Genomic DNA, 24,614 nt, shown 5'->3' with positions numbered 1-24,614 from the left:
ACACGTGGCTGGATCCAGATGATAGTTAACACCTCTCTCCAGGAGGGGTCCTTCCCGCACCTCCTAAAGGATGCGGTGGTGAGACCACTCCTGAAGAAACCTTCTCTGGATCCAGCCATTTTGAGTAACTATCGTCCAGTCTCCAACCTCCCCTTTGTAGGGAAGGTTGTTGAGAAAGTGGTGGCCTTTCAACTCTGATGGTCCTTGGATGAAACCGATTATCTGGATTCCTTTCAGTCCAGTTTCAGGCCTGGTTACAGCACAGAAACTGCTTTGGTCGCGCTGATCGATGATCTCCAGGGATAGGGGTCATTCCTCTATCCTAGTGCTTCTTGACCTCTCAGCGGCCTTCGATACCATTGACCATGGTATCCTTCTGCGACGGTTGCGGGAGGTGAGAGTGGGAGGCACCATTCTTCGGTGGTTCTCCTCCTACCTCTCGGACAGGTCGCAGTCGGTGTTGGTTGGAGGGCAGAGATCGACCCCTAGGCCCCTCAATTACGGGGTGCCGCAGAGTTCCATCCTGTCCTCCCTCCTATTTAACATCTACATGAAGCCGCTGGGTGAGATCATATGCCAGCACGGGATTAAATATCATCAATATGCGGATGATACACAATTGTATCTGTCCGCCCCGGGCCAACTCAGTGAAGCGGTAGAAGTGATGTGCCAGTGCCTGGAGGCTGTCAGGGTCTGGATGGGAACGAACAAGCTTGCGCTCAATCCCAACAAGACCGAGTGGCTATTGATGCTCCCTCCCAAGGATGGTCCAGCTATTCCATCTCTCAGCCTGGGGGGTGAAATTATACGCCCCTCAGAGAGGGTTCGCAATTTGGGAGTCCTCCTGGATCCGCAGCTGACTCTAGAACATCATCTGTCGGCTGTGACCAGGGGGCCCTTTGCCCAGGTTTGCCTGGTGCACCAATTGCGACCTATCTGGACCGGGAGGCCCTTCGGATAGTCACTCACACCCTCGTCACCTCAAGACTGGATTACTGTAACGCGCTCTACATGGGGCTGCCCTTGAAGAGTGTTTGAAGACTTCAGTTAGTCCAGAATGCAGCCGCGCGAGCGATTGTGGGTGCACCTAGGTACACCCACATTACACCTATCCTCCGTGAGCTGCACTGGCTTCCCATTGGTCTCCGGACACGCTTCAAGGTGCTAGTCATTACTTTTAAAGCCCTACATGGTATCAGACCTGGTTACCTGAGAGACTGCCTCCTGCCAGTCACCTCCCAAAGACCTATTAGATCCCACAGACTAGGCCTTCTCCGGATTCCATCGGCCGGCCAATGTCAGCCGGCGACCCCCCAGGGGAGGGCCTTCTCTGTAGCTGCTCCGGCCCTATGGAACGATCTCCCCGTTGAGATCCGGACCCTTACTACCCTTCCAGCCTTCCACAAAGCAACTAAGACCTGGCTGTTCCAGCAGGCCTGGGACTGTTGAATTATCCAGCCCCATCCTATGTTACGACTGTTGCTGAATTTTTAATTGTTGTTTTTATTTTTGTACCCCTTCCCTTCTTATTGTTAGCCGCCCTGAGTCTTCCGGGAATAGGGCGGCATACAAGCTAAATAAAACTCTAAACTCTAAACTCTATCTAGATGGGTAGGGATAAATTAATCTTACGTTCAGCAAAATCCCATTGGTAGATTTTAATTTTTATATTTTATAAAAGTCTTTTCTTTTTGCTAATACCAGATCACAGTTCTATGTGGCACAGCACATGTGGATTGAGTAACTGCACTCAAGATTGATCAGGATTTTAATGTACTGTAATATTTACATTATTACTTGTTTTTTTATTGAAAATGCATTTCAAACCACTAGTTCTCAGTTGCCAATGTATTTATGCAAATCAATTGATCAGTAGTGGACCTGGAAGGGGCAAGATTGAGAAAGAAAGCAGCTCTGCCTTGCAATTGATCTGCTGTGAACTAGGGAAACTAAGTGAATGGTGTATTTATTTCTTTAAATTAGGGGGTGTATCTTTAGTACTTTCTGTTCATTATAATTTGATGGTTGCTCCTCTGATTTCCTTCTGATTGTTGAAATAAGACGTTAACAGTTAAGGTAGTATCGATGCCATGAAAAATAATTTAAGACATTAGACATCCCACAACAACAATATCAACAAAACTACTTAAGGAGTCTAAACTGATGCTGGGTTGGGTAGCATATCAACTGTGAATTTACCATGCTTCTTAAATTATATTTCCATTTCAAAAGGAGTCATCTGAATGAGTTCATTTAAACAGCAAGTTTAGTGTAGTGGTTGAGCTGGACTAGAACTGGAAGATTGTAAGTCCTGGTACTTCCTTAAGCATGGGAACTGGCATGGAATTTGGGGCAGTTGTTTCTTTCAGCCAAAATCCAACTCAAAAGGGGGAAATTGAAGGAAGAATCAGTATTTATGCATACCGATTCCTGACACCTTTATATTATTAAAGGTGTGGTATAAATACATTTATCTCCCAGCCACAAGATAAATTAATTTAGATCACACCTTAATATAACTATTAATTAATGTAACTAAATTATAGTTATATAATGTATAATACATTATTATCTAATATAAATAAATCAAACTAACTAACATAACTAATATTAACCCCACAAGTTAACCATTACCGAAAACACCAGATGCACCACATAGCTTTGGGTTAATTTATTAAAGTGTGCTGGAGTTTAACAAAGAAATGTGAGTGTTTATTCCCAAATAAATGTTCAATAGTCTTTTACTCAATGTAATGTAATGTAATGCAATTAAAAAACAAAATAGCACAAAATCTAGAGTTTGCAAAATCTATAAAAATATCAACACCTGGTGGGAGCAACAGTTAAGAAGTCCTCATAGATTCCTACTGTCATAAAAAGTTAGCAAGGATGCTATGCAACTTTATTGCTTTTTTATTTTAGTTTATTTATTAGTTTGTCAAACATGTACAGGATAGCTGGTATCTCTGCTTTCCCAGAATACCTCAATATACCCCAGAATATTTCATTGTTTGACTGTTCATGGCAAAGAATGCTACAACTAGCTCACTCTTCAAGTTGATAAATTTGGACCTGTTAATCTCTCCCACCCAAGCCTACATGATGGACTGGTTGTTCTGGGAAAAAATAAGAGGGATTACCGTGTATGTCAACTTAAGCTCTTCTATAATAGACAGGATCAATCACTCAATGAGATGTACAAGTCATTTTGTTTTTTTCATTATTCTTTTTTCAGTCAAGGAGGATTTATCTTATTTCCAAATTACATTTCTTAATGTATAAATATGCAAAATTATTTCTGTAAATGCACATTTGGCTGCAGAATTTTGCATTGTGATATCAACCCCACTAGGTAGATCAGCCCATGAAATTAACTCCATTTGCTATAATTATATAATTTTGCAAATCTGATTGTGTTACATCTTGAAGTTCAGTCAACTAGGGAGGCATCTGCCTGAGCTGCTTTTGAATGTTAGCTCATTGTTCTGCATGATGTAATTTGCATATCTCCATCCATGTCATCTTCCTATTCTCTACAAATATAAGTATTGTAATCATTTTCTTTAACACATTTTGGTTTCCTTTTTATTCCCTTTAATATTTATCTTCTGTGAATGTTTTAATGCATTGCAGAAGTTGAAAAAGTATAACTTTTAAAGATAACCACATTTCGCTCTGGTAAAACCCTTCAAAAATTGAGAAATTAAAATAATGTGAAGAAAACAAATGCTTCCCCTCATTCATAGCAAAAAGCACTTCTGGACATCAGCATTGTTCCAAAGACCAAATCACATTTAATGTCTTGCAAATCAACTGTTGTCCTTCATGTTAGTCACTGCTGAGTGGGGTACGCCTATTCCATGAGTCATTATTCCAATCAAATCCATTCTTTTCTTTATCTTCGGTAGGTGCAAGAGGATCTTGAAAAGTATACTACTATCTTCTCCAGAGAATTTGAAGTCTAGACATCACCATTTTCACTTTTAACTGCAGCTTTACTGTTCAATTATAATCTTCTGCCTATAAATTGGACATTAATTTTCAAAGTAGAAATAGAAATGTGGTAAAAGTGAACAATGAAAGATTTTTCAATCTGTCAGACATACTCAAATATGACCAACTCAAATGTTTTAAAATGTACAATGTTCTAAATGTGTACTTTTTACCCAATAGGTAACATTAAAGTAATTAGACACCATACTGAATTTTTTCAGATATGCATCATGTGAAATGAGGTTTCATTGAGCAAAATGCTAATGTATTATCGATGGGGCTACATTCTGCACAAAGGCAGAGGACTAATTTCTGTTTTCTAATTTTTGTGCCTTGGGAGAAGTGTTTTCTTAATGTGTGTTAAACTTAATTTATGTTTATACTACAACTTTGGCATATTTCCTACCTTAGCATGGTAGGAAATTGAAATTGTATGCTTCATTTGCTGAGTCCTCCTAAAGAATTAACAAAAACTGATGCTGGGGCCAACTTTTCTTATGCAATTTGCCATTTAATTATCATGCAAGTGTAGAGTTCTGATGATACTTACAGCATATAGCCCTGAATAGAGAGATTTCTTCAGGTTGTACAATATGAATAGAGCCCACTTTTGTAAGGATCCCATCAAATAATTCAATGCTTTCCACAAGAAATAATGAAAGCCATAGCATTATGCATATTTTCTAAAGAATAAATCCCAATGAAAACTGTAGGACATATGTCTCAGTTACATGCTTCGAATTGAGCTTTATGGATATTAGGAAATCCTGTTTGCCAGGGAGAGGGTTTATTTATTCTTCAATAGAAGCCAGATTTAATAAAGCAAGTCTATTCTCTCCCAAGAGGCAAGCAAATAGTTGAGAAATGCCATAAATTTCATAAATCCAACTTAAGGGTACAAAACATGATCTGCATTATAACAAGTTTTCTGTCATGTGCTTTCTTTGAAAAAATTGCTTAATGGGACTGAAATAAAATGTTTATCTCTGACTAAACATTTGAATAAATGTTTTCAGCTGGTTTTAATTTGCCCAGAAGGGAAAAGTGTATATTTCCCAACATAAACATGATTCCAAAAAAAAAGTTGAGAAAGAACATACTAATTACTGTTTTATTTTGATGTATTCTTTATATGTAGGTAAGAAGGGTTTCTTGTACTTTTTTCTCCTCTCAATGTTTTCCTCTAGGTTGAAAAAGTTTGGCTTCAAGTGAAATTCTAAAATCTGGGGGTGGGGAGGCCTTAAAATTAGTTACTTTTATGCCTGTCAACAAAAGCTTTTGCCAACATAAGTGCCAATCGGTTTAGAAAGATTCTTTAGAAATGTAACAATTCCAGAATAAAGTTTTTCCTCAAGAAATTAGATTAACAAACACTCTTGTTCCAGTGCCAGTGGAGTTAATTGGAGAAGAATCCACCAATTTATTTGGTATTTTGGTCCATAACATCTTATCATGGATTTGCTAACTGCATAGAATTTATTTATGTATTTACTGGAAACATTCATTGCTTTTCAGCTGAAAAATACCCAGAACAGCTGAAGGATGTGGAGGGAGGCATTTCCTGCCCTAAAGTTTATAATTCTTTTTAAAAGAAACACTTAAAAAGAGTGGGAAGGCAAGAGAAAAACAACATGGATGTAAGTACAAGCTGGAGGTGTGCAAAATATTTCAGTCTGGTAACTTGTGAGTTCTAAAATACATTGCTCCAAGATTACTGGAATAAGGACTGCTCTAACAATAAAAAGGAGATTAGATGAAAAAATTGGTTAAACTGGTACAGCCTCAGAAACACTTTCAGGATGTTGTCGAGAAAGTAAATTTCAACCATAAAAAGTTTGGTATTATGGTAATTTTTAATATTTTATATATTTACCTAATCCTAAGGGAACTAATAGTAATATATTAAAGAGTGGTATTGAGATGAAGGCTCTTAAAATGTAATGATGAATAAGGATCACAACATTAATTTACTGAAGACTAAAGTACCGTATATACTCGAGTATAGGCCGACCCGAATATAAGCCGAGGCACCTAATTTTACCACAAAAAACTGGAAAAGTTATTGACTCGAGTATAAGCCTAGGGTGGGAAATGCAGCAGCTACCGGTAATGATGTCCCGTGCAGCCGCGGGAGCGATGTCCCGCCTCCTATGACACACGGCACAGTGATTCCTATCATTGGATCACTGTACCAGAGGAGGTGGGACATCGCTATGTGGCTGCTTGCCATAACAAGGAGGAGGTGGGACATCGTTGCAGAGCGGCAGGAGGGGGAGGAAGGGAAATCGTAAGACAGCCCTGCATTACATTAGAACGTGAGGAGGGGGGATGGTGCGGTGCGCGCTGCGCGGCAAACTGACACAGAGGGAGGGGAAACTCACAGGGGCGCCGGGCCATTCACGAGCGTCACCCAGCGGCATGGCCCTGCCCCTTTTTCTCCTCCATTTCAGGCAAATTTTTCACTGACTCGAGTATAAGCCGAGGCGGCTTTTTTCAGCCCAAAAAGTGGGCTGAAAAACTCGGCTTATACTTGAGTATATACGGTAATTGTTTTTCATAGGGAAACTGGAATGAGTAAGTTCTGTAGACATGGGGAAACATTGGAGCAAGTAGAGGGATTGGTCTACCCTGGTAGTAATTTTCTGAGAGGAGAAAATACTGGTAGAAAGGTAGAAGGCAATATGTGTGATACATTGTGATGAACATTTGTCTAAAGAAAACGAGTGTGTATAAGATGGTGCTTCTACTTAATTTCTTATATGAAAGAGTTGGGTATGTCAAATAAATATAAAAATAAGATGCATGCAGTAGAATGGAGTACCAGAGTTTTGTCCTGAATTGGCATTCTTTAGCATTTCAATTATTTGATGATGTGGATCACATCTTTATCAAATTTGCAGATGATACGAACTGGATAAAATAGCTAATATTAAAATAGAGAAACAAAATTTATCTTTTAGTTAGAAAAATTAGCTGAAGATAAAATAATAAATTTTAAGGAGACAAAAGTGAAAGAAATGAAATGTGTAGTTCATGGAAAAGATCTGGGTTAAGAATAGTGTTTTCCCAAAAATAAGACAGGGTCTTATTTTCTTTTTACTCACAAAATATGGCTTGGGCCTTATTATGAGGGGAGGGTTTATTGTTTTGGGGTTGCCACACAGTTGCTCTCTTCCGAGCGGTCTCTCAAAGAGCCAAGCACAGTCTCATGGGCGAATGGCTGTGTTGCGCTGTCGCAGCAGCACAACACAACAGCCATGAAGCAACCACGCTCACGAGCAGCCACCCCACAAACCCCCTTTGCAGCCAGGCACAGCACCACTCACTCACCATGGGGTATTGCCAAGCTGCATGAGCATCTCTTCTTCACTGCCGCCCGGCTCCCGCAGCTTGGCGCTCCCACGGCTTGGCGATACCACTAGGTCAGTGAATGGCGCTGTGCCCAGCTGGAAAGGGAGTTTGCCAGGTGGCTGCTCATGAGCATGGTTATTTCATGGCTATTGTGTTGCGCTACTGCGACAGCGCAACACAGCCATTCACCCATGAGGCTGTGCCCAGATCTTTGGGAGCCCGCTTGCAAGAGAGCAGCCACCCGGCAAGCCCCCTCTTCAGCTGGGCACTGCACTGCTCACCAACCTAGCGGTATCCCGAAGGCACCAAGCAACACGATCACTTTTGCCTCCCCCCCTGGTTCCCACAGCTTGGCACCTTCAGGACACTGCTAGGTTAGTGAGCATGTTCTTTATTATGTTCCCTGCAATTTCAAATCTGTAGAAATGAGGATGACTACAAGCTGGTTTCAGATCGCTTATTCAATGATTTTCTATGGAGCAGAAAAAGTAGATTGTAGAAATGCTCAAAGAGTACAATAATGATTGTCAGCTTGGAGTTAAAGTAATTTATGGAAGTATATATAGTTACAGCCAGTATGGAAAATATGGAGAATTTTTCCTTCTTTACAATATTAGAGTTAGGGCCCATTCATTCAAACTTGGCTAGCTTCTTTAATTACAGTAGGATATAAATGTAATAAAATATTTAATGTAATAAAAAAGATCAGATATTAATACTATTTGATTTTTATTCCTCTTGTTTAAATGTACTTTGGCCGAAATATTATTAATAGTATTAATATCTGATCTTTTTATTACATTTTTTTAAATTACAATAGTCTTAATAATTTATTTATGAGAATTATGCTGCAGGTCCTGTCTACTAGAGTGTATATGGTAGGATCCAGATGGCATATCTTTACTGCTGTAAACCCCCCCCCCCATTTTTTGCAACCTCATTCTCCCTGTGGTAAAGTTGGACCCACCCATCTACTTTCTGGAAGGCTTTTAAAACTTCATTTTGGGGTCATCAGCTATGGTGAGCCTGCAAGATGGTTATGTGATGCTGAATGATTGTATTGTCTCACTTTCTTTTGTTTTTTATCCTTTATGTTGTTCAAATCATGATTTTAACTGTACATATGTTTTATGCTGCCTAGAATTATGTTTCATGAGATGGGTAGCTATATAAATTTATCAAATCATAGAGGATTATACTATCAATTGCTATGAATTTTGATTACTCTTTACTACACTCTACACTCATTGACAGCATCATCTAAGGATCATCAATGATGAAAGAAAACTAGTATCATTTAATCTGTGTTGTGGTTCAGATGCTGGAATGGATGGGCTGTTGGCCTGATGAACAGCATTTTCTTTTCCATCTACATTCTAATGTTCCATTCTTGCCAATATAGAATTGCCACAGAATCTAGTGAATCAGACAACACACACATTTTTGTAATAAACAAATAATTATGATCCTTATGTAATAAAAATATTGGTCAGGAATTAAATCCCCACTCAGCAGTCTGAATATCCTTTGCCCTGTTGAGTCACCAAACATCCAAAGACAGCACAGACCCACAAATAGCATATTGTTGAATAAAGCAATAAACATGTATTTGCCAATTTTAACAGTAGGAATCAGTATTCATTGTTGCCTGGAAATCTTGACTAACCTTTAACCATACCAATTTTTGTTGTATTTCTAGTGTCATATAAGAGACAGTACTCATTGTTAAGTGGACTAGGGCTTGATTAGTGGTATTATTCACATACATGAAGGGAAATCTCATCCAAGTCAATGCATTCATTTCACTATTTTCAAGCTGGGATCTCTCAAAAGGTTTGCAAAGTAAGTTAGAAGACTTAAAACAACATCTGCTGGTATTTAAAGTATTGAGATCTGTTTGCATCATTTTCTGGGAATAAATATTCTGTTCTCAGAATATAAAAAACTGAGGAACTGGAACAAAATTAAATAAAATTGTTTTTCGACTTTACACTTTAAATCACACATCCAAGTAGTGAAGACTTGAAAAGATGCCCCATTTGCCATAAAGAAGAAGGGGTCAACCTACTTTCCAAATCACCAGGGGGCAGGACAAGAAGCAATGGATGGAAACTAATGGAGAGAGCCAACCTAGAAATAAAGGAGAAATGTCATGACCCGTTAGAACAATTAATCAGTGGAATGGCTTGCCTTCAGAAGTTGTGGGTGCTCCATCTCTGGAAGTTTTTAAGAAGAGATTGGACAGCCATTTGTTTAGAATGGTATAGGGTCTCCTGCTTGAGCAGGGGATTGGACTAGAAGACCTCCAAGGTCCCTTCCAACTCTGTTGTTCTTTTCTATTAAGTCTAGGGATATTATAAATGTATTTCTATATGAGAATTTCTTGGCACATTCCTGTTTGGAGCAATAAAGTCATGAGCTATTACAAAATGTATTGATGTTTGTGAACTGTGATGTATTTTTTTAAAATCTCTTTTCAGTTATTTCACAAATCACTTTCCTTTTTCCAAACAAAAAGAAAATATCTTGTATTAAAGACTTTTTGTTCAGATCGCTGATGATGTTCATATTTAAGGCAAAGACATTCATTCCTGTGAGAAAGTGGAGAAACATTTAAGACAACAGTTAAAGGAATGTATGATTTTTATTACAAATTTATTTTAGTCATTAATAAATCTATTCTAATTTTTTTCCAACAAGGAAGAATTATTTGGGATTCCAAAATATGCTAGAAAGAAATGGGGGGAAAAGATTATGAATGTCTCACTATTAACAGACTACTGTGCTATAACAAAGATAGGAAAGTTCCAGGTAGGTTGATATATATGTTATTAATTATATCATTCATGTAAAAGTTTTTCCTGAGATAGTATTTAAGAATATCAAAATAAAATCTGTCCCCCAAACAAAATCTTGCTAAATAAAACTGTACCACACTTGTAAGATGACTGCCCACACTATTAAACACATCCATCTCTAATTCTATTTCTATACCCACATCTATTATCTATATCTCTCATATAAATACATACGTACACCTATATTTAAGAGAGGCATAAGGCTATATTAACAAAATAGGATGAAGAATGATCGTTACTTTTGTCATGAGACAGCTGAGAACAAAACATGTTTTACATTTTATTAAACTTACTCCATGAGCAATCCATATCTGCACAAAGCACATCCGTGTGACTGGCTACGAATAAATTTCTATTCTTGATATTTCTTGCACTTTCCTTTGGTTGTTTTTAACTATCAATTGTATTTTTGGAAAAAAAAAATTACCTTATTATAATCATAGAACAAGCCTGGTGGTAATCTGGAGTCATTCAAACTATTATTCAGATTTGACTTGCAAATATATATTCCTGTTCCTTTTCATGTGGAAATTGAATTGCAATTACTTATTAACAACACTTACAATGCTAAAGTGGGAGATTCTGGTCAATTTTTCTCTTCTATGGAACTCTTAAAGGGCCAAAATTTGTAAGGACTTTCTTGAAAAAACAAAGGGTAACAGCTTGATTGTTCAAGTGGAAAGGAGCAAAATTCTAAGTTATATAGCATCCATTCCATATGTAAGAACTGAAATAAAGACACATTTAAATTATTATACTGAATATATAGTATAAGCATTTCAAAGAATTACAAAGTATATGAATTATATTTCTACAATAAAATAAAAAAATAAAACTTACATCCCCCCCAAAAATAATCTGTAGCTGTGATTCTTTTATTTTGTTTAAATAAAAATATGCAGTAACTGTCCAGAAAGAGAAAGTTGCAATGTTTAACCATAAGAAGTATGATGTATGGACTAAGGCTAATCTTTGCTGCCAAAGACATCTTCTATTAATGGTAGGTATTTTATTTTTTTCACTGGAAGTGCTGGGGGCTCCCCACTCCATCCATCTTCATACTGAAAGCATAAGCAAAGGGTAAGAAGGTTTAGAACTACAAAGTGAAATGGAAAACTAAAAATGATGTTAAATACTAGTAAGCAATGCAGTCTTTGTTTCTATCAAAACAATACACTATATATTTGCATTGTAATTTTCAGTGCTCTCCAATGGAGGAGGACTTTCCCTTTTTTCAGCCTTTTTCTTCAGCTCTGTATGCTGTTCTTTGATTTACCTGATGATTTACCTCATGATGTAGTGATGTGAAATGAGAACAGAAGACAATCCGATAGAATTCCCTTTAGAAATATTGGTAAGAAAGGCACATTATTATGCATGTTCTATTTTAAAATAGAATACATATTATTAAATAATTGGCTGAGATAATGTTTAATTTGGAAACTGTATGATTTTTATTTCCTCCTTGCATAGTTCCTGTGCAATTTCTAAATGTGATATTTAAATAAAATGAAATGTTAAGGAGCAAGTGAATAGAGATTTCTACACTTTAAATGTATGCCACCCATGTTATCCAGAGATTATTTTAAAAGATGTGTTTATTCTTCAATTCATCTTATGACTAACTTGGATTAACTTTTCTTGGATCTTGCAAATATGGAATGAGACTTAAAAAGTTATTTGAAAATATTCAAGGGAATCTCTGCCCAATTGTTCTATATTTCTACTATCTTAAATTTAAAAGAAAATGTAAAAGAAAAAAGAGACAGGTAGATAAGACAGATGGACTTGATTGACTGATTACCAGTAATAGATATGATTAGGGAGAACTTCAAAAGTCTGAGAATTTACATCTTTAAGACAGACTTTCAGCTGCTATTGCATACAGGACAGCTCCTAGAATTTTTTTTAAATAGGATGTCCCACTTCTATAAATGTGAAGTCTCTAACTTTTATTGAAACAAACTGCCTGGTCATTATAGGTTAAATTCTGAGAAACTGATGGAAGGAAGCATCAGAATTGTAGGAACTAAATTTTAAAAAGTCTTGAAATCAGGTCATCATGCTTTACTGTTTTTAGTACTCCATTAAATATAATTTTTGCCTTCTTGTAATTTTATTTTTCTCTCCCTAAACTTCATAAATCAAGTACAACAGGTAGCAGCACCTTTCCAACCTTACTTAATCAAATAACTAAAAGGATAGAACGAGTGGTTTTTGAATAAACAATTATAATGAAAGCCCAGAGCTATAAAATAGAGTAGGAAACAAAAAAATGGTAAAGGATATCAATGGCAAACCATCGCATCTTATCGGCGAGAAAATGCAGTCAATGGGAATCTAATTTGACTTGAAGGAGACTATCTTTCATGGAATGAGAGAAGTGATCCTTACTGTGATCCATACAGTGGATGAAAAAAGAAAATACTTGGCTTGTATTTCAATATGAATCAACCTAATTTAAACTTTCCAAGTATTTTTATAATAATTTACTAATAAAACAATAATTAGCACTCTCATACTTTTTCAAATTTTGTAATATAATTCTTTAAGTTAAAAAAACAGGCAATAGGGACTTCCGGTTTGGGCGTTACCTGCAGTGTTGTTTCGTTTTTAACAGCTCTGGACCCTTGGCTGTGTTAAGCTGTCTAAACAGCATCCATCAACTGTTTGACAGTTTGATTACCTCTCCTTCGGGCATAGAAGGAGGGGTGAGAAGCTGTGTTTGGGAAATGCTGCATTCAGCCTCCCCCAGAACATAAATCTGGGGCGTGGAAGGTGTGAGCCGCCCTATGACCCAGTGAATTCTCCGCGCCAAGGATTTTTTTCTGCCTTTTTGCAGAACGAAAGTATACGTCCACCCTCAGCTTAAAGATTGATTTATACTTGATTCCAACATGGGCAGACAGATACCAAAGAACTTCTAATTGTATGTATTACAGTCTTTAACTCCATTTTTAAAAAAATAAAATTCCTTCTGATAAACTTTGTGGCAGCAAGACAAAGACAAAGATGGCGCCGAACAGCTTTGTAGGCGTGGTTGTGCTGTGATATTACAGATTTTCAAGGAGCTTAATCTATTATAGAGTTCAAGACCATCTAAAGATTATTAAATCAGTAGTGGTTTATTAGTAAACTACATAGTAATTATTGGAACAAGCGGCTTGTCTGGATTTAGTAACTGGGTGCAAGGGAAGATTAAATGAGAAATGTCCTCTAAGCATAAATCAAACGCCTCAAAGAGCGCAAGGAGTTCACCTGCTCTGGCATCTAAATTACAGTCATTACTCCCCTCCCAACCCCCTCCTATTCCTGCTGAGGAACCTTTGACTCGAGAAATACTGCAAAAAGAATTAACTGTGGCTTTATCTGAGGCTTTAAAAATCATGCAGCTGCGATGGAAATTAAAATACAGGAAAAGATCTCTGTTGCTTTTAAGGAATTGTCAGAAGAAGTTATGAATTCTATCCAGATTCGTAATCAAGAAATTCGAGACAATATTTTAAGAGACTTTTAAATGCCTATCTGGCTATGTATCAGGCATCGAAGACAAATTGGAAGATCTTAGTGACTCCAATATTAACCTGGTAACAAAAATGGATGTGGTCCAACGTAAGATTGATGATGCAGAAAATGAAATTATAATGTTGCAGTACAGACAGATGGAATTTGCTTTAAGGATAAGGGGCCTTAAAGAGAAAAACCAAGAAAATTTGAAGCAGATTTTCTCAGAAGCTTTTGATCAATTGATGGGACGGCCAGGAGGGGATTTCGATTGTCAAATTGACAAGATATATCATGCTAATTCCTGGTTTGCCAAACAAAAACAACTCCCAAGGGACATTGTGGTGTATTTTGCCACGAGAGATACAAGGAATTTGATATTTCAAGAGTCTTACAAAACCAAGTTGCAAATTGGAGGTCAGGAGGTGACTGTCTTGAAGGAAATGCCACCCAAAATGTTGAGATCAAGGAAAGACTATGCCTTTTTAGTGGATGAGCTCAAAAACCATCAGTTACAGTTCAGATGGGAAGCCCCAGCTGGACTAGCAGGTAATTACCAGGGACAAAAATATCGTCTTAACTCAGTATGGAAGGCTCAAGATTTTTATAATAACATACTGAAGCCTGGACATCCCTCCCCTCCTGGACCCAGAGAAAGAGAACAAGAAGGACAGAGCAGACAGCAAGATATCTAAGGATCATTAAGGAGCAAAGGCAAACCTGCGTGGTCACTAGGCGTATGGAACAAGAGTTAAAAAAGCAACAAACTTCGCAACAAACACATGCAACGGTTCAAGAAATCACAGGTTTCAGCTCAGAAGCAGTGGGAGGAGCCAGGCCGAAAGCCAAACTACAGGATTTTCAAATGGCTCTTTAAAAGCTTCAGGGAGCTAAAGATGACAACTAAGTTCTTAACCTGGAATGTTAATGGCTTAAATTCCACACAGAAAAGGAAGAAAATAAATCATTATTTGAAACAATTTAAGGACATAATTTGCCTGCAAGAGACACATATCAGACTACCCGACCAGAAATATTTGATCAATACAAGACTTGGACAACACTTTGTAGCCTCCGCCTCGGAGAAGAAAAATGGTATAGTTATATACTTAAAAAAGGACATGAAAGCTGAATTAATTGAAGCAGATTCCCAAGGAAGATATATTGCAATAGAATTGGTATTAGAAGAGGAAAAGATGCTTTTAATGGGAATATATGCTCCCAATCAACAACAAGACAAATTTTACAAAATGCTCCATACTAAGTTAATACAGTGGGACTATAGATCTTGTATATTACTGGGTGATTGGAACGGTGTTCTGGATACCAAGAAAGACAAGAAGGGTCTTCTGCAAAACATCCAAACGCGAGCGAAGTTACCTAAGTCTTTTTCGATATGATGGATGATATGGAGCTAAGAGACATCTGGCGAGAAAGAAATGCAAAAGAACAGGACTTTACATTCTAATAAATTTAAATAGGTTACATAGACATAAACAGGGGGGGGGAAGAAATGAACTAGAGGAAGAGATTAGAAAGAGAGAACAGGAGTTAATATTAAACCCAGGAGATAAGAAGATTAAAGAAGCAATTACCTTATTACGAGCACAATTTAATATGCTGATGTCAGACCAGGTGGCTACTAACCTGTTATATGCAAAACATAATACTTTCTGTAATGGAAATAAACCTGGCAGATGGTTAGCATATTTGACTAGGAAGAAACAAAAATCTCGCAATATATCGAAAATACATTATAAGGGGAAGGAAGTGTATCAACAGGATGTGATTCAAAAGACCTTTTGTGAATTTTTTACAGGATTGTACACGAGTGACAAAATACAAGGTTTAGATATAGATAGATACCTGGACAAAGAAAAAATACTTATGGTTAAGGACGAGCAGAGGAAAAGATTGAATCAACCAATAACCTCGGGAAATCCTCCAGGTAATTAAACAGCTAAAGGCAGGGAAAGCACCGGGCACAGATGGTTTGACATCGGCTTATTACAAAAGTTTACAATTAGAAATGGTAGAACCCCTTATGGAATTATTTAATAAAATCCAAGTGGAAGGGAAGGTACCCCCATCTTGGAAGACAGCTTTCATATCCCTGATACCTAAAGAAGATCAAGATCTTAATCAACCAAAAAATTATAGACCTATATCATTACTTAATATAGATTATAAAATTTTTACAAAAATAATGTAAGACAAATTGTTAATATATTGGAATATTTGAGAAAGACTAATCAAATCCCCGCAGCGCTTATATTTTTAGATGCCGAGAAAGCCTTTGATCGAGTGAATTGGCAATTTTTAATGAAAACAATGCAAAAGATGCAAGTAGGAGAGTATTTTCTACAATCAATTAAAGCAATATATCAGGAACAAAAAGCACAAATTATAGTCAATGGAAGTTTAACAGAACCATTTAAAATCGAGAAAGGTACAAGACAGGGTTGCCCACTATTGCCATTATTGTTTATTGTAACCCTGGAATTGTTGTTGAATAAAATACGGGGGTCAGATGATTTACAGGGAATCAAGATTAGGCATCAAGAATATAGACTACATGCATTCGCGGACTTGGTTATAACATTAACCCAACCAGACAAATCTATCAAGGTTTTAATGAATATAATTAATCAATATGGCCAAGTATCTGGATTTAAAATTAACCTAGGAAAAACAAAGATGTTAGTTAAAAATATGAACACTAATCAAAGGGAAGACTTAGAAAAAATGACACGATGTTAAAAAGGTTAAATATCTAGGAGTCTATATTTCAACCTCAAACGGGAAACTATATAAGTATAATTATGAGCCAGTATGGCATAGTATACAGGCAGAGATGAAAAATTGGGAAAAATTACAAATATCTTTGTTGGGAAGAATAGCAGCAGTGAAAATGAATGTTCTGCCAAAATTTCTATTTCTTTTTCAAATGATACCAATACTTTAAAAAGATGCAAATTTGCTAGAATGGCAGAAGGGTATTAATAAATTTGTTTGGGCAGGGAAGAAACCGAGAATAAAACTTAAGATAATGCAAGATGTACGGGAGAGAGGAGGTTTGAAATTGCCAAATCTAAAATTATATTATGAAGCAGTAGTTTTATCACTAATCAGTGATTTGATTAACTCAACAGATGATAGAATACTTAATATTGAAGGGTATGATCTGGTATATGGTTGGCATGCTTATCTGTTATATGACAAGAAGGTGGATAAGAATTTCAAAAGTCATATCTTAAGGAATGCTCTACTGCGGGTCTGGAAAAAATATCAACATAAATTAAACGACAAGATACCTATGTGGGCAATTCCCAGACATGCAATAGAGAACATAAGTATAGTACAAAAACAGGATGTAACTACATACAGACAGCTTCTCACTATAGAAAGAGGTGTATTACAGCTAAAACCCTTGAATGTACTAAAAGAGGAAAAGGTAATTCAAACATGGTTTCAGTATGGACAGTTACAGGCCAGATGGAAAAAAGATCAAAAAATTGGTTTTACGCAAAATGAGGATAATTTACTAAAACAAATTAGGGATCAAAGTCAAATGCATATAAAAAGATTATATAATGTATTAATAGAAATGGATTCAGAAACAGAATTAGTCAAAGACTGTATGATAAAGTGGGCACAAAATTTTGAAGAACCAATAATGTTGGATACATGGGAAAAGATATGGGTAAGAAATGTAAAATTCACACAAGCCCAGAATTTGAGAGAGAACTTTTATAAGATGTTTTATAGATGGCATTTAGATCCTAAAAAACTGGCCTGTATGTATCCAAATTTACAACCTAAATGCTGGAGATGTGATTGTCTCAATGCTACATATTACCATATATGGTGGATTTGTAAAAAGGTTAAAGCATTTTGGATAAAAATATGGTGGATTATGCAAAATGTTCTTAAAAAAAGGATAAAGTTTACTCCTTAGTTATTTTTGTTAGGTATAACTACTGATTGTACTGTTATAGAGACTAATTTGATTTTGTACTTAATAACGGCAGCAAGACTGTTGGTGGCGCAATACTGGAAGAAGGAAGACTTGCCTACTATCCAAGAATGGACATTAAAAGTAACAAACTTAGCAGAGATGGCTAAAATATCAGCATATCTTAAGGACCACTCAAATGAGAAATATAAACTGGAGTGGAGAAGATGGATTGACTATATTCAAAATAAATATGGGACTAAGAAATTCCAGATAGTTTATGACTGAAAAAGCGAGGAATGTTATAATCTGTTTAGAGTTAGCCTAACAAAAGAGGAGTTAAAGCTCAAATGAAAGATGATACTAACTTTCTTTAAGTTTATTTTAGAATATCTTTGTTAAAGATTTATACCTTGTATCTGTTCTGGGAAGTCGGGGGGGGGGAGGTTGGGGGGGGTTGGGCTCGGGTGGGAAGGGTGAGGGAGGGGAGGTAAATATTTGTAAAAGTCTTTTTTTCCCCCAAAAATTTTCAATAAAAAAACAGCCAACATTATGAGAAAGTTAAACTTAGTGGGAGAATGCTTGTGTACAAAAATGTGCACTACATTTTATATGTAAAATATATGTATGTAAGTTTATATGGATGTTCATACTGACTTTAAAAAGAAATAAAAGTATAAACTGAATATGAGATTAAAAATGTATTAATGTTATGCAAATTAGGGATTCTTAATCTGCAGTTATCAGTTTTATATATTTTGTTAATCTAGACCATTTCATTTCTGCTTAAATCTGACACTCATTAATATCTCATCAAGTAGAGGCTGATTTTTAATATCTGAAGGATATTAAATATGCCACAAGATATTATGGTAGCAGATATAAGAAATTTTATAAGTATCTGGTAGGCACTCTAGGCTGCATTCTCACTTAATATTTAGACAGATTTAAAGCTATGATTTGCACTCTAATGACCTGATTTGAACAGAATGAAGTCATCATAGATAAAGCCGCACATCCAAAATTAAATCATCTTAATTACAACATAGGTTTTGGGACAAAGCAATCTGCTGGGTACACCCTTCATCAACCTAACAAATGTTTATTAAATCATTTCAATTACAAAATAGATTTTGGGACAAAGCAATCTGCTCAATATCCTCTTCATCAACCTAACATATGTTTTCTTAATCAACTTAAGTTAATCTTGCCTGGTTCATACACTGATTAAACCTCCTAGCAACTTAAAATCAGCATAGATATGAATAGAGAAGCTACTTCATGTGGGCATGATCCTCATTATGTAGGATTATTACCTGTAAAATGGAGGGCCTATGAAAGTATAAATTAACTAGATATACAAGTAGAGGCCCTAAACATTAATACCAAATGTAGAGCTTATTAACGTCCAGCATGGAGAGAAAGATATTGTGTTGAAACAAGCATAAGTAAGTTTTCAAATCTATATGCTACTAAAACTCTCATGCCTATAAACTTTAATTAGGTGAAATGGTGCATAGTAGAGAAAACATTTTCAACCAAGATACCCAAATGAGCTGATGTATAGAATTTGTCCAAAATCTAGGACCTATGACAATCTGTGCAACTGAAATTTTACATATTTTATAAAACATTTTATGAAATAAAAATTATTATAAAGCATTATATGACACAAAACAAAATGTCATAAAACATTTCCTAGTATCAACTTTTGATGTCTGACAGTGCTATACAGTTCAACATGGGCTACTTTCCCGGCACATATATCTCTGAATATCTCCTTGACGTTTTCAGAATCTTTCAAATACATTAGATGCTCTGCCATTTCTAAAGGCATTGAGGAATCTGGTAAGGAAATATCTCTCAAATGATGACCCAAACGGTTACAAGTTGTCTCGTGTAAAATTAAAACTGAAATTCCTTGTAAATAGTAATAATGTTTTGGCAGTAAACACAAACCATTCTTATACTCTTGTTATGATTTATATTTTTGGAAACTTATGGATGCATATTTTACTTTACCTGCAATGGCATCAGGATGGTTTGGAAAGCTGGAATTGGGTGCTCTCTCCAGTTCAGCCCATCAACCAATTTCTTATAATTTACATGTTCTTTGCAATCTTCACACCTAAATAAAGATTGTGTGCATATTTTCATTATTTGGGTTCTCCTCTATCATTTGGTTTAAGCTATTGTTTATTTTTATACAGTGAATAATGGAAGTATATTTGGAGTATAGCAGGAACTCATGAAAAAGAAGAAATTAAGGAGAAAAGAAGAGCCCCATGGTTTTAGCCTGTGTTCACTCATGTCTTTAAATCTTCATTATGCATGTACACAAATTGTGAAAGGAACTCCTTATTTTAAGATATGCTTGCTTACAGAGTCCTTGTTTTTCTTTTATTATTTCTTGGATGATTTGTTATTCCTGATTTAACTGGCAAAGCACCCTGTTGGCATAGTCCCCTAGCCCCCAGACCTTAGCGGTCACAAGAATGACTGGTCTGTCAGTGAGCAACTGATACTTAAGAGGCTTTTTTAGAATTCAGAAACTAAATTCCAAGAGTCAGAGTATTTTATGTAAATGCTTAAATGTTTCCCGTTTGTGGCAGAGTTTACTTTGCAGATGCACATTCATGGAGGGTTTTTTTAAGTCATTCGACAACAAGGAGTGGACAGAAATTTATTTTTATGGTAGAATTCTCCTTTTACTTAAGAAAGACTGAAATATCAGTTATGTATTACAAGAATAGATAATGAGAAGCCAACAAAATCAAAATGAAGTAAATTATGGTAGTGGCCTTTGAACTAAAACAGATTAACTCAAGTAATATTCCTGATTATGTTTGCTGATGGGAAATCTGGTCAACTGCCATGAACATGCTTTACATTATTACATTTATTTTTCCCATTTGTGAAAAACAATTACTTATTACACAGAAATACTGAGCCAATAAATGGCCATATTTTAAAAGATTAAATCTGAAATGACAATAATTGCCAACCTTTGTTTAAATAGCAAATACACTAAATAAAAATCAACTGGTAATAAATCAGTTTTACATGTGTGCCTTGAAATAATATGTATTCTTTCAGTAAAGACTAAGTCAAATATTGGATTGCTACATTATATTAACAATCTGCAATTTTATTAATAGATTTTTAGCTTTTTGCGTTTGCAGTATTTGTTTGGCTCAAAAAAAAGGGAGAAAAAGTAAGAGTAAGAAGCCTAAGCTAAATAAATAAATAAATGTTGTTATAATGTTAGATAAAAATAACAACTGTGGCACACAGAAAGACTTTCTCTGTTAAAAAAAACTTCTTTTACCCTCAACATCTGAACAAACAGTGCATATTTATTCATCTGCTGTAAAATTTTCAAGTTGTTGGATCAAATTTTTTAAAAAATTCCAATAAATATGCTATAAGATTGTGGGAAACTCTGTAGGCCTTCTTCCTTAATTGCTGTCAAATAACCATGGCAATTGAATTATTGGTTTTGTTTCAGATGTAATACATTCCTGTGGCCCATTTTATATTTCACAATATGAAATTTGTGGGTTATTTTTAGGTTAACACATGTATAAGACTTAATTCAGAGAAAGTTTAGCTTTTATATAACAAATTAAACATGTGTTTTGTAATTGTAATTGTAAAATTGTCACATTGTGGAATTCATTTAGGAGAAAGAAAGAAAGAAAGAAAGAAAGAAAGAAAGAAAGAAAGAAAGAAAGAAAGAAAGAAAGAAAGAAAGAAGGAAGGATGGATGATGGGTGGATAGATTTTACACACACACACACACACACACACACACACACACACACACACACAAACACACACACACACTGTATTTTTTGGAGTATAAGACGCACCAAGGTTTTGAAGAGGCAAATTAAAAAAAAAAGTTTTGGTACTCTGCAAACCTCCCAAAAACGGGTCGGTTGTTTTTTTTTTTAAAGGGGGGGGGCACGAATAGCCTTTAGGAGGCTTGTAGAGTGCTCCTGGGGGGTGGGGCCAAAAACAAGCAAAAAACGGCCCATTTTTCACAAAAATGGGTCCATTTTATTGTCAAAAAAAGGGCATGAAGAGCCTTTAGGAGGCTTATAGAGTGCTCCTGGGAGCTGGGGGCGGGGGAAACTCCAGCCCCCAGAAGCTCTCTGAAAGCCTTCAAAAAACTATGCACAGCCATTTTGGTCAAGTGGGCGGGGTTTCAGGAGGCAAAAAATGCTGTATTCACTGTATAAGACGCACCCAGATTTTCAGCCTCTTTTTTGAGGGAAAAAGTCTTATACTCTGAAAAATACAGTATATGCACAGAGAGAGAGAGAGAGATCAAAAGTTATGTTGTATTCTTCTATATTATCTATACAAAGGACTCATATTAAATATTTAATACATTTATGATAATTCTGTTTGAATACAATTCTTTGATCACTGGTTTAGAGAACAGAGATAATTTTTCATTCTGCAATTTTAGTTGTTCTAATTTTCTAACCATTCAGTAGGGAGTCTAACTTTCCTCTTTTTAATGCTCATGACTAGGTGTTGTAAGTGAGGAATATGCAAGGTGCAAAAATTATCCATTTGCCACTATGGTGAAGTCCCTGAAATTATTTTATTTTATGAAGGAACCATTTTTTTCCACGAGCATTTTAGTACTCATTAGGTATTTCAGATAATGATTATTTCCTATGAAAAAATAAAACTCAATAAATAAATAAAAAACATCAATAAATCTTTATATTCAAAGTATTAGCCTATATTCAGAGCTGAGATATTGAGTCTTGTCTTTCACAGAACAGAATCCTATGTTTGGAACGAAAATGAGAACCTAGAGTAACTAGAATTCATAAGAATTGAATTTAATTTATTATATTTCTATGCCGCCCTTTTCTCAGAAGGGACTCAGGGCGGCTCACAACCCGAGTCAGGGGGGGGATAGGGGATACAAATAGGGAAAAAAAGACATAGACAAACAATACCACAATTTTAAAAACAACTCAACAGACACACCATTCGAGCAGGGACAGGAACTCATCAGCCCCAGGCCTGTCGGAACAGCCAGGTTTTAAGGACTTTGCAGAAAGCCTGGAGGGTGGTGAGGGTCCGAATCTCCACGGGGAGCTTGTTCCAGAGGGCCGGAGCAGCCACAGAGAAGGCCTTCCTCCGAGTGGTCGCCAGTCGGCATTGGCCAGTGGATGGAATTCGGAGGAGGCCTAATCTGTGGGATCTAATCGGTCTATTGGAGGTAATTGGCAGGAGGCGGTCTCTCAAGTACCCAGGTCCAATACCATGAAGGGCTTTATAAATGACGACTAGCGCCTTGAAGCGTATCCGAAGACCAATAGGCAGCCAGTGCAGCTCACGGAGGATAGGTGTAACGTGGGTGTAACGAGGTGCACCCACAATCGCTCGCGCGGCTGCATTCTGGACAAGCTGAAGTCTCCGAATGCTCTTCAAGGGCTGCCCCATGTAGAGCACATTGCAGTAGTCCAGTCTTGAGGTCACAAGGGCACGAGTGACTGTTGTGAGGGCCTCCCGGTTCAGGTAGGGACGCAACTGGTGCACCAGGCGAACCTGGGCAAATGCCCCCCTGGTCACAGCCGACAAGTGGTGTTCAAAAGTCAGCTGTGGGTCCAGGAGGACACCCAAATTGCGAACCCTGTCTGAGGGACGTACTGTTTGACCCCCCCAGCCTGAGAGATGGAAAACTTGGCCAATTAGTGGGAGGGAAACACACCAGCCACTTGGTCTTATCCGGATTGAGTGCAAGCTTGTTAACCCCCATCCAGACCCTAACAGCCTCGAGGCACTGACACATCACGTCAACCGCTTCACTGAGTTGGCACGGGGTGGACAGATACAGCTGTGTATCGTCCGCATACTGATGGTATTTTATCCCGTGCCATCGAATGATCTCACCCAGCGGCTTCATGTAGATATTAAACAGGAGGGGGGACAGGACCGAACCCTGCGGCTCCCCATAATTCAGGGGCCTAGGGGTTGATCTCTGTCCTCCGACCAACATTGACTGCGACCTGTCCGAGAGGTAGGAGGAGAACCACCGTAGAACGGTGCCTCCCACCCCCACCTCCCGCAGTCGTCGCAGAAGGATACCATGGTCGATGGTATCGAAGGCCACTGAGAGGTCATGGAGCACTAGGACGGAGGCATGACCCCCATCCCTGGCTCTCCAGAGATCATCGGTCAGTGCGACCAAGGCGGTTTCCGTGCTGTAGCCAGGCCTAAATCCCGACTGAAAGGGATCTAGATAATCGGTTTCCTCCAAGGACCGCCGGAGCTGAGAGGCCACCACTTTATCAACAACCTTCCCCACAAAGGGGAGGTTGGAGACTGGAGGATAGTTATTTAAAACGGCTGGATCCAAAGATGGCTTCTTCAGGAGAGGTCTCACCACAGCCGCCTTTAAAGCGGGGGGAAAGAACCCCTCCCGAAGGGAGGCGATAACAACCGCCTGGATCCAGCCCCGTGTCACCTCCCTGCTGTTAGCAATCAGCCAGGAGGGGCACGGGTCCAGCACACATGTGGAGGCACTCACAGCTCCCATGGCCTTGTCCACTTCCTCAGGGGTAACAAGTTGAAAATCAATCCAGAGATGTCGCTCCAGATTCTCCCCTGGTGCCTTGGCTGGGTCTGCGCAATTGGAGTCCAGGTCCGCCCGAAGCCGAGCAACTTTACCCACGAGGAATTGGACGTATTCCTCAGCTCTACCTCGCAAAGGATCACTTGTATCCCTCCTATTCAGGAGGTAACGGGTTATCCTAAACAAGGTGGCTGGGTGCGACTCAGCGGAAGCTATCAGAGTGGCAATATGTGTTCTTTTTGACATCCTAATTGCCCGAAGGTAAACTCTGATGCAAGATTTTAATAGTGCCCGGACTGACTCGGACTTACTGGATCTCCAGCGGTGCTCTAGGCGTCTCTTTTGGCGC

At 37.4% G+C, this 24,614-nt stretch overlaps 1 protein-coding gene across 3 annotated transcripts in view; it reads right to left on the bottom strand.

Moving 5' to 3' along the window:
• Positions 1 to 3,208: 3,208 nt before the first annotated feature.
• EFHC2 (EF-hand domain containing 2) overlaps positions 3,209 to 24,614 on the bottom strand; it is a 99,274-nt gene continuing 77,868 nt past the window's right edge. The window contains exons 14-16 of one of the 3 annotated variants that reach the window (XR_015697534.1): positions 19,684 to 19,789; positions 11,043 to 11,263; positions 3,209 to 4,020 (exon numbers count right to left, since the gene is read on the bottom strand). Coding sequence is in view for 1 of the 3 variants with exons in the window: in XM_014054286.2 (XP_013909761.2) it covers positions 11,168 to 11,263; positions 19,684 to 19,789 (202 nt within the window). In the remaining 2 variants the exon portion in view is untranslated. Of the gene's footprint in view, positions 4,021 to 9,969; positions 11,264 to 19,683; positions 19,790 to 24,614 lie in introns of those variants that run through there. The other 2 variants (XR_015697533.1, XM_014054286.2) reach the window with 2 other exon arrangements.

The sequence above is a fragment of the Thamnophis sirtalis genome, unplaced genomic scaffold (genome assembly GCF_051295495.1).
Source record: "Thamnophis sirtalis isolate CommonGarterSnake01/CBP01778 unplaced genomic scaffold, rThaSir2_p1.2 scaffold_8, whole genome shotgun sequence".
Lineage (NCBI taxonomy): Eukaryota > Metazoa > Chordata > Lepidosauria > Squamata > Natricidae > Thamnophis > Thamnophis sirtalis.
This window is presented reverse-complemented; position numbering and strand designations above follow the sequence as displayed.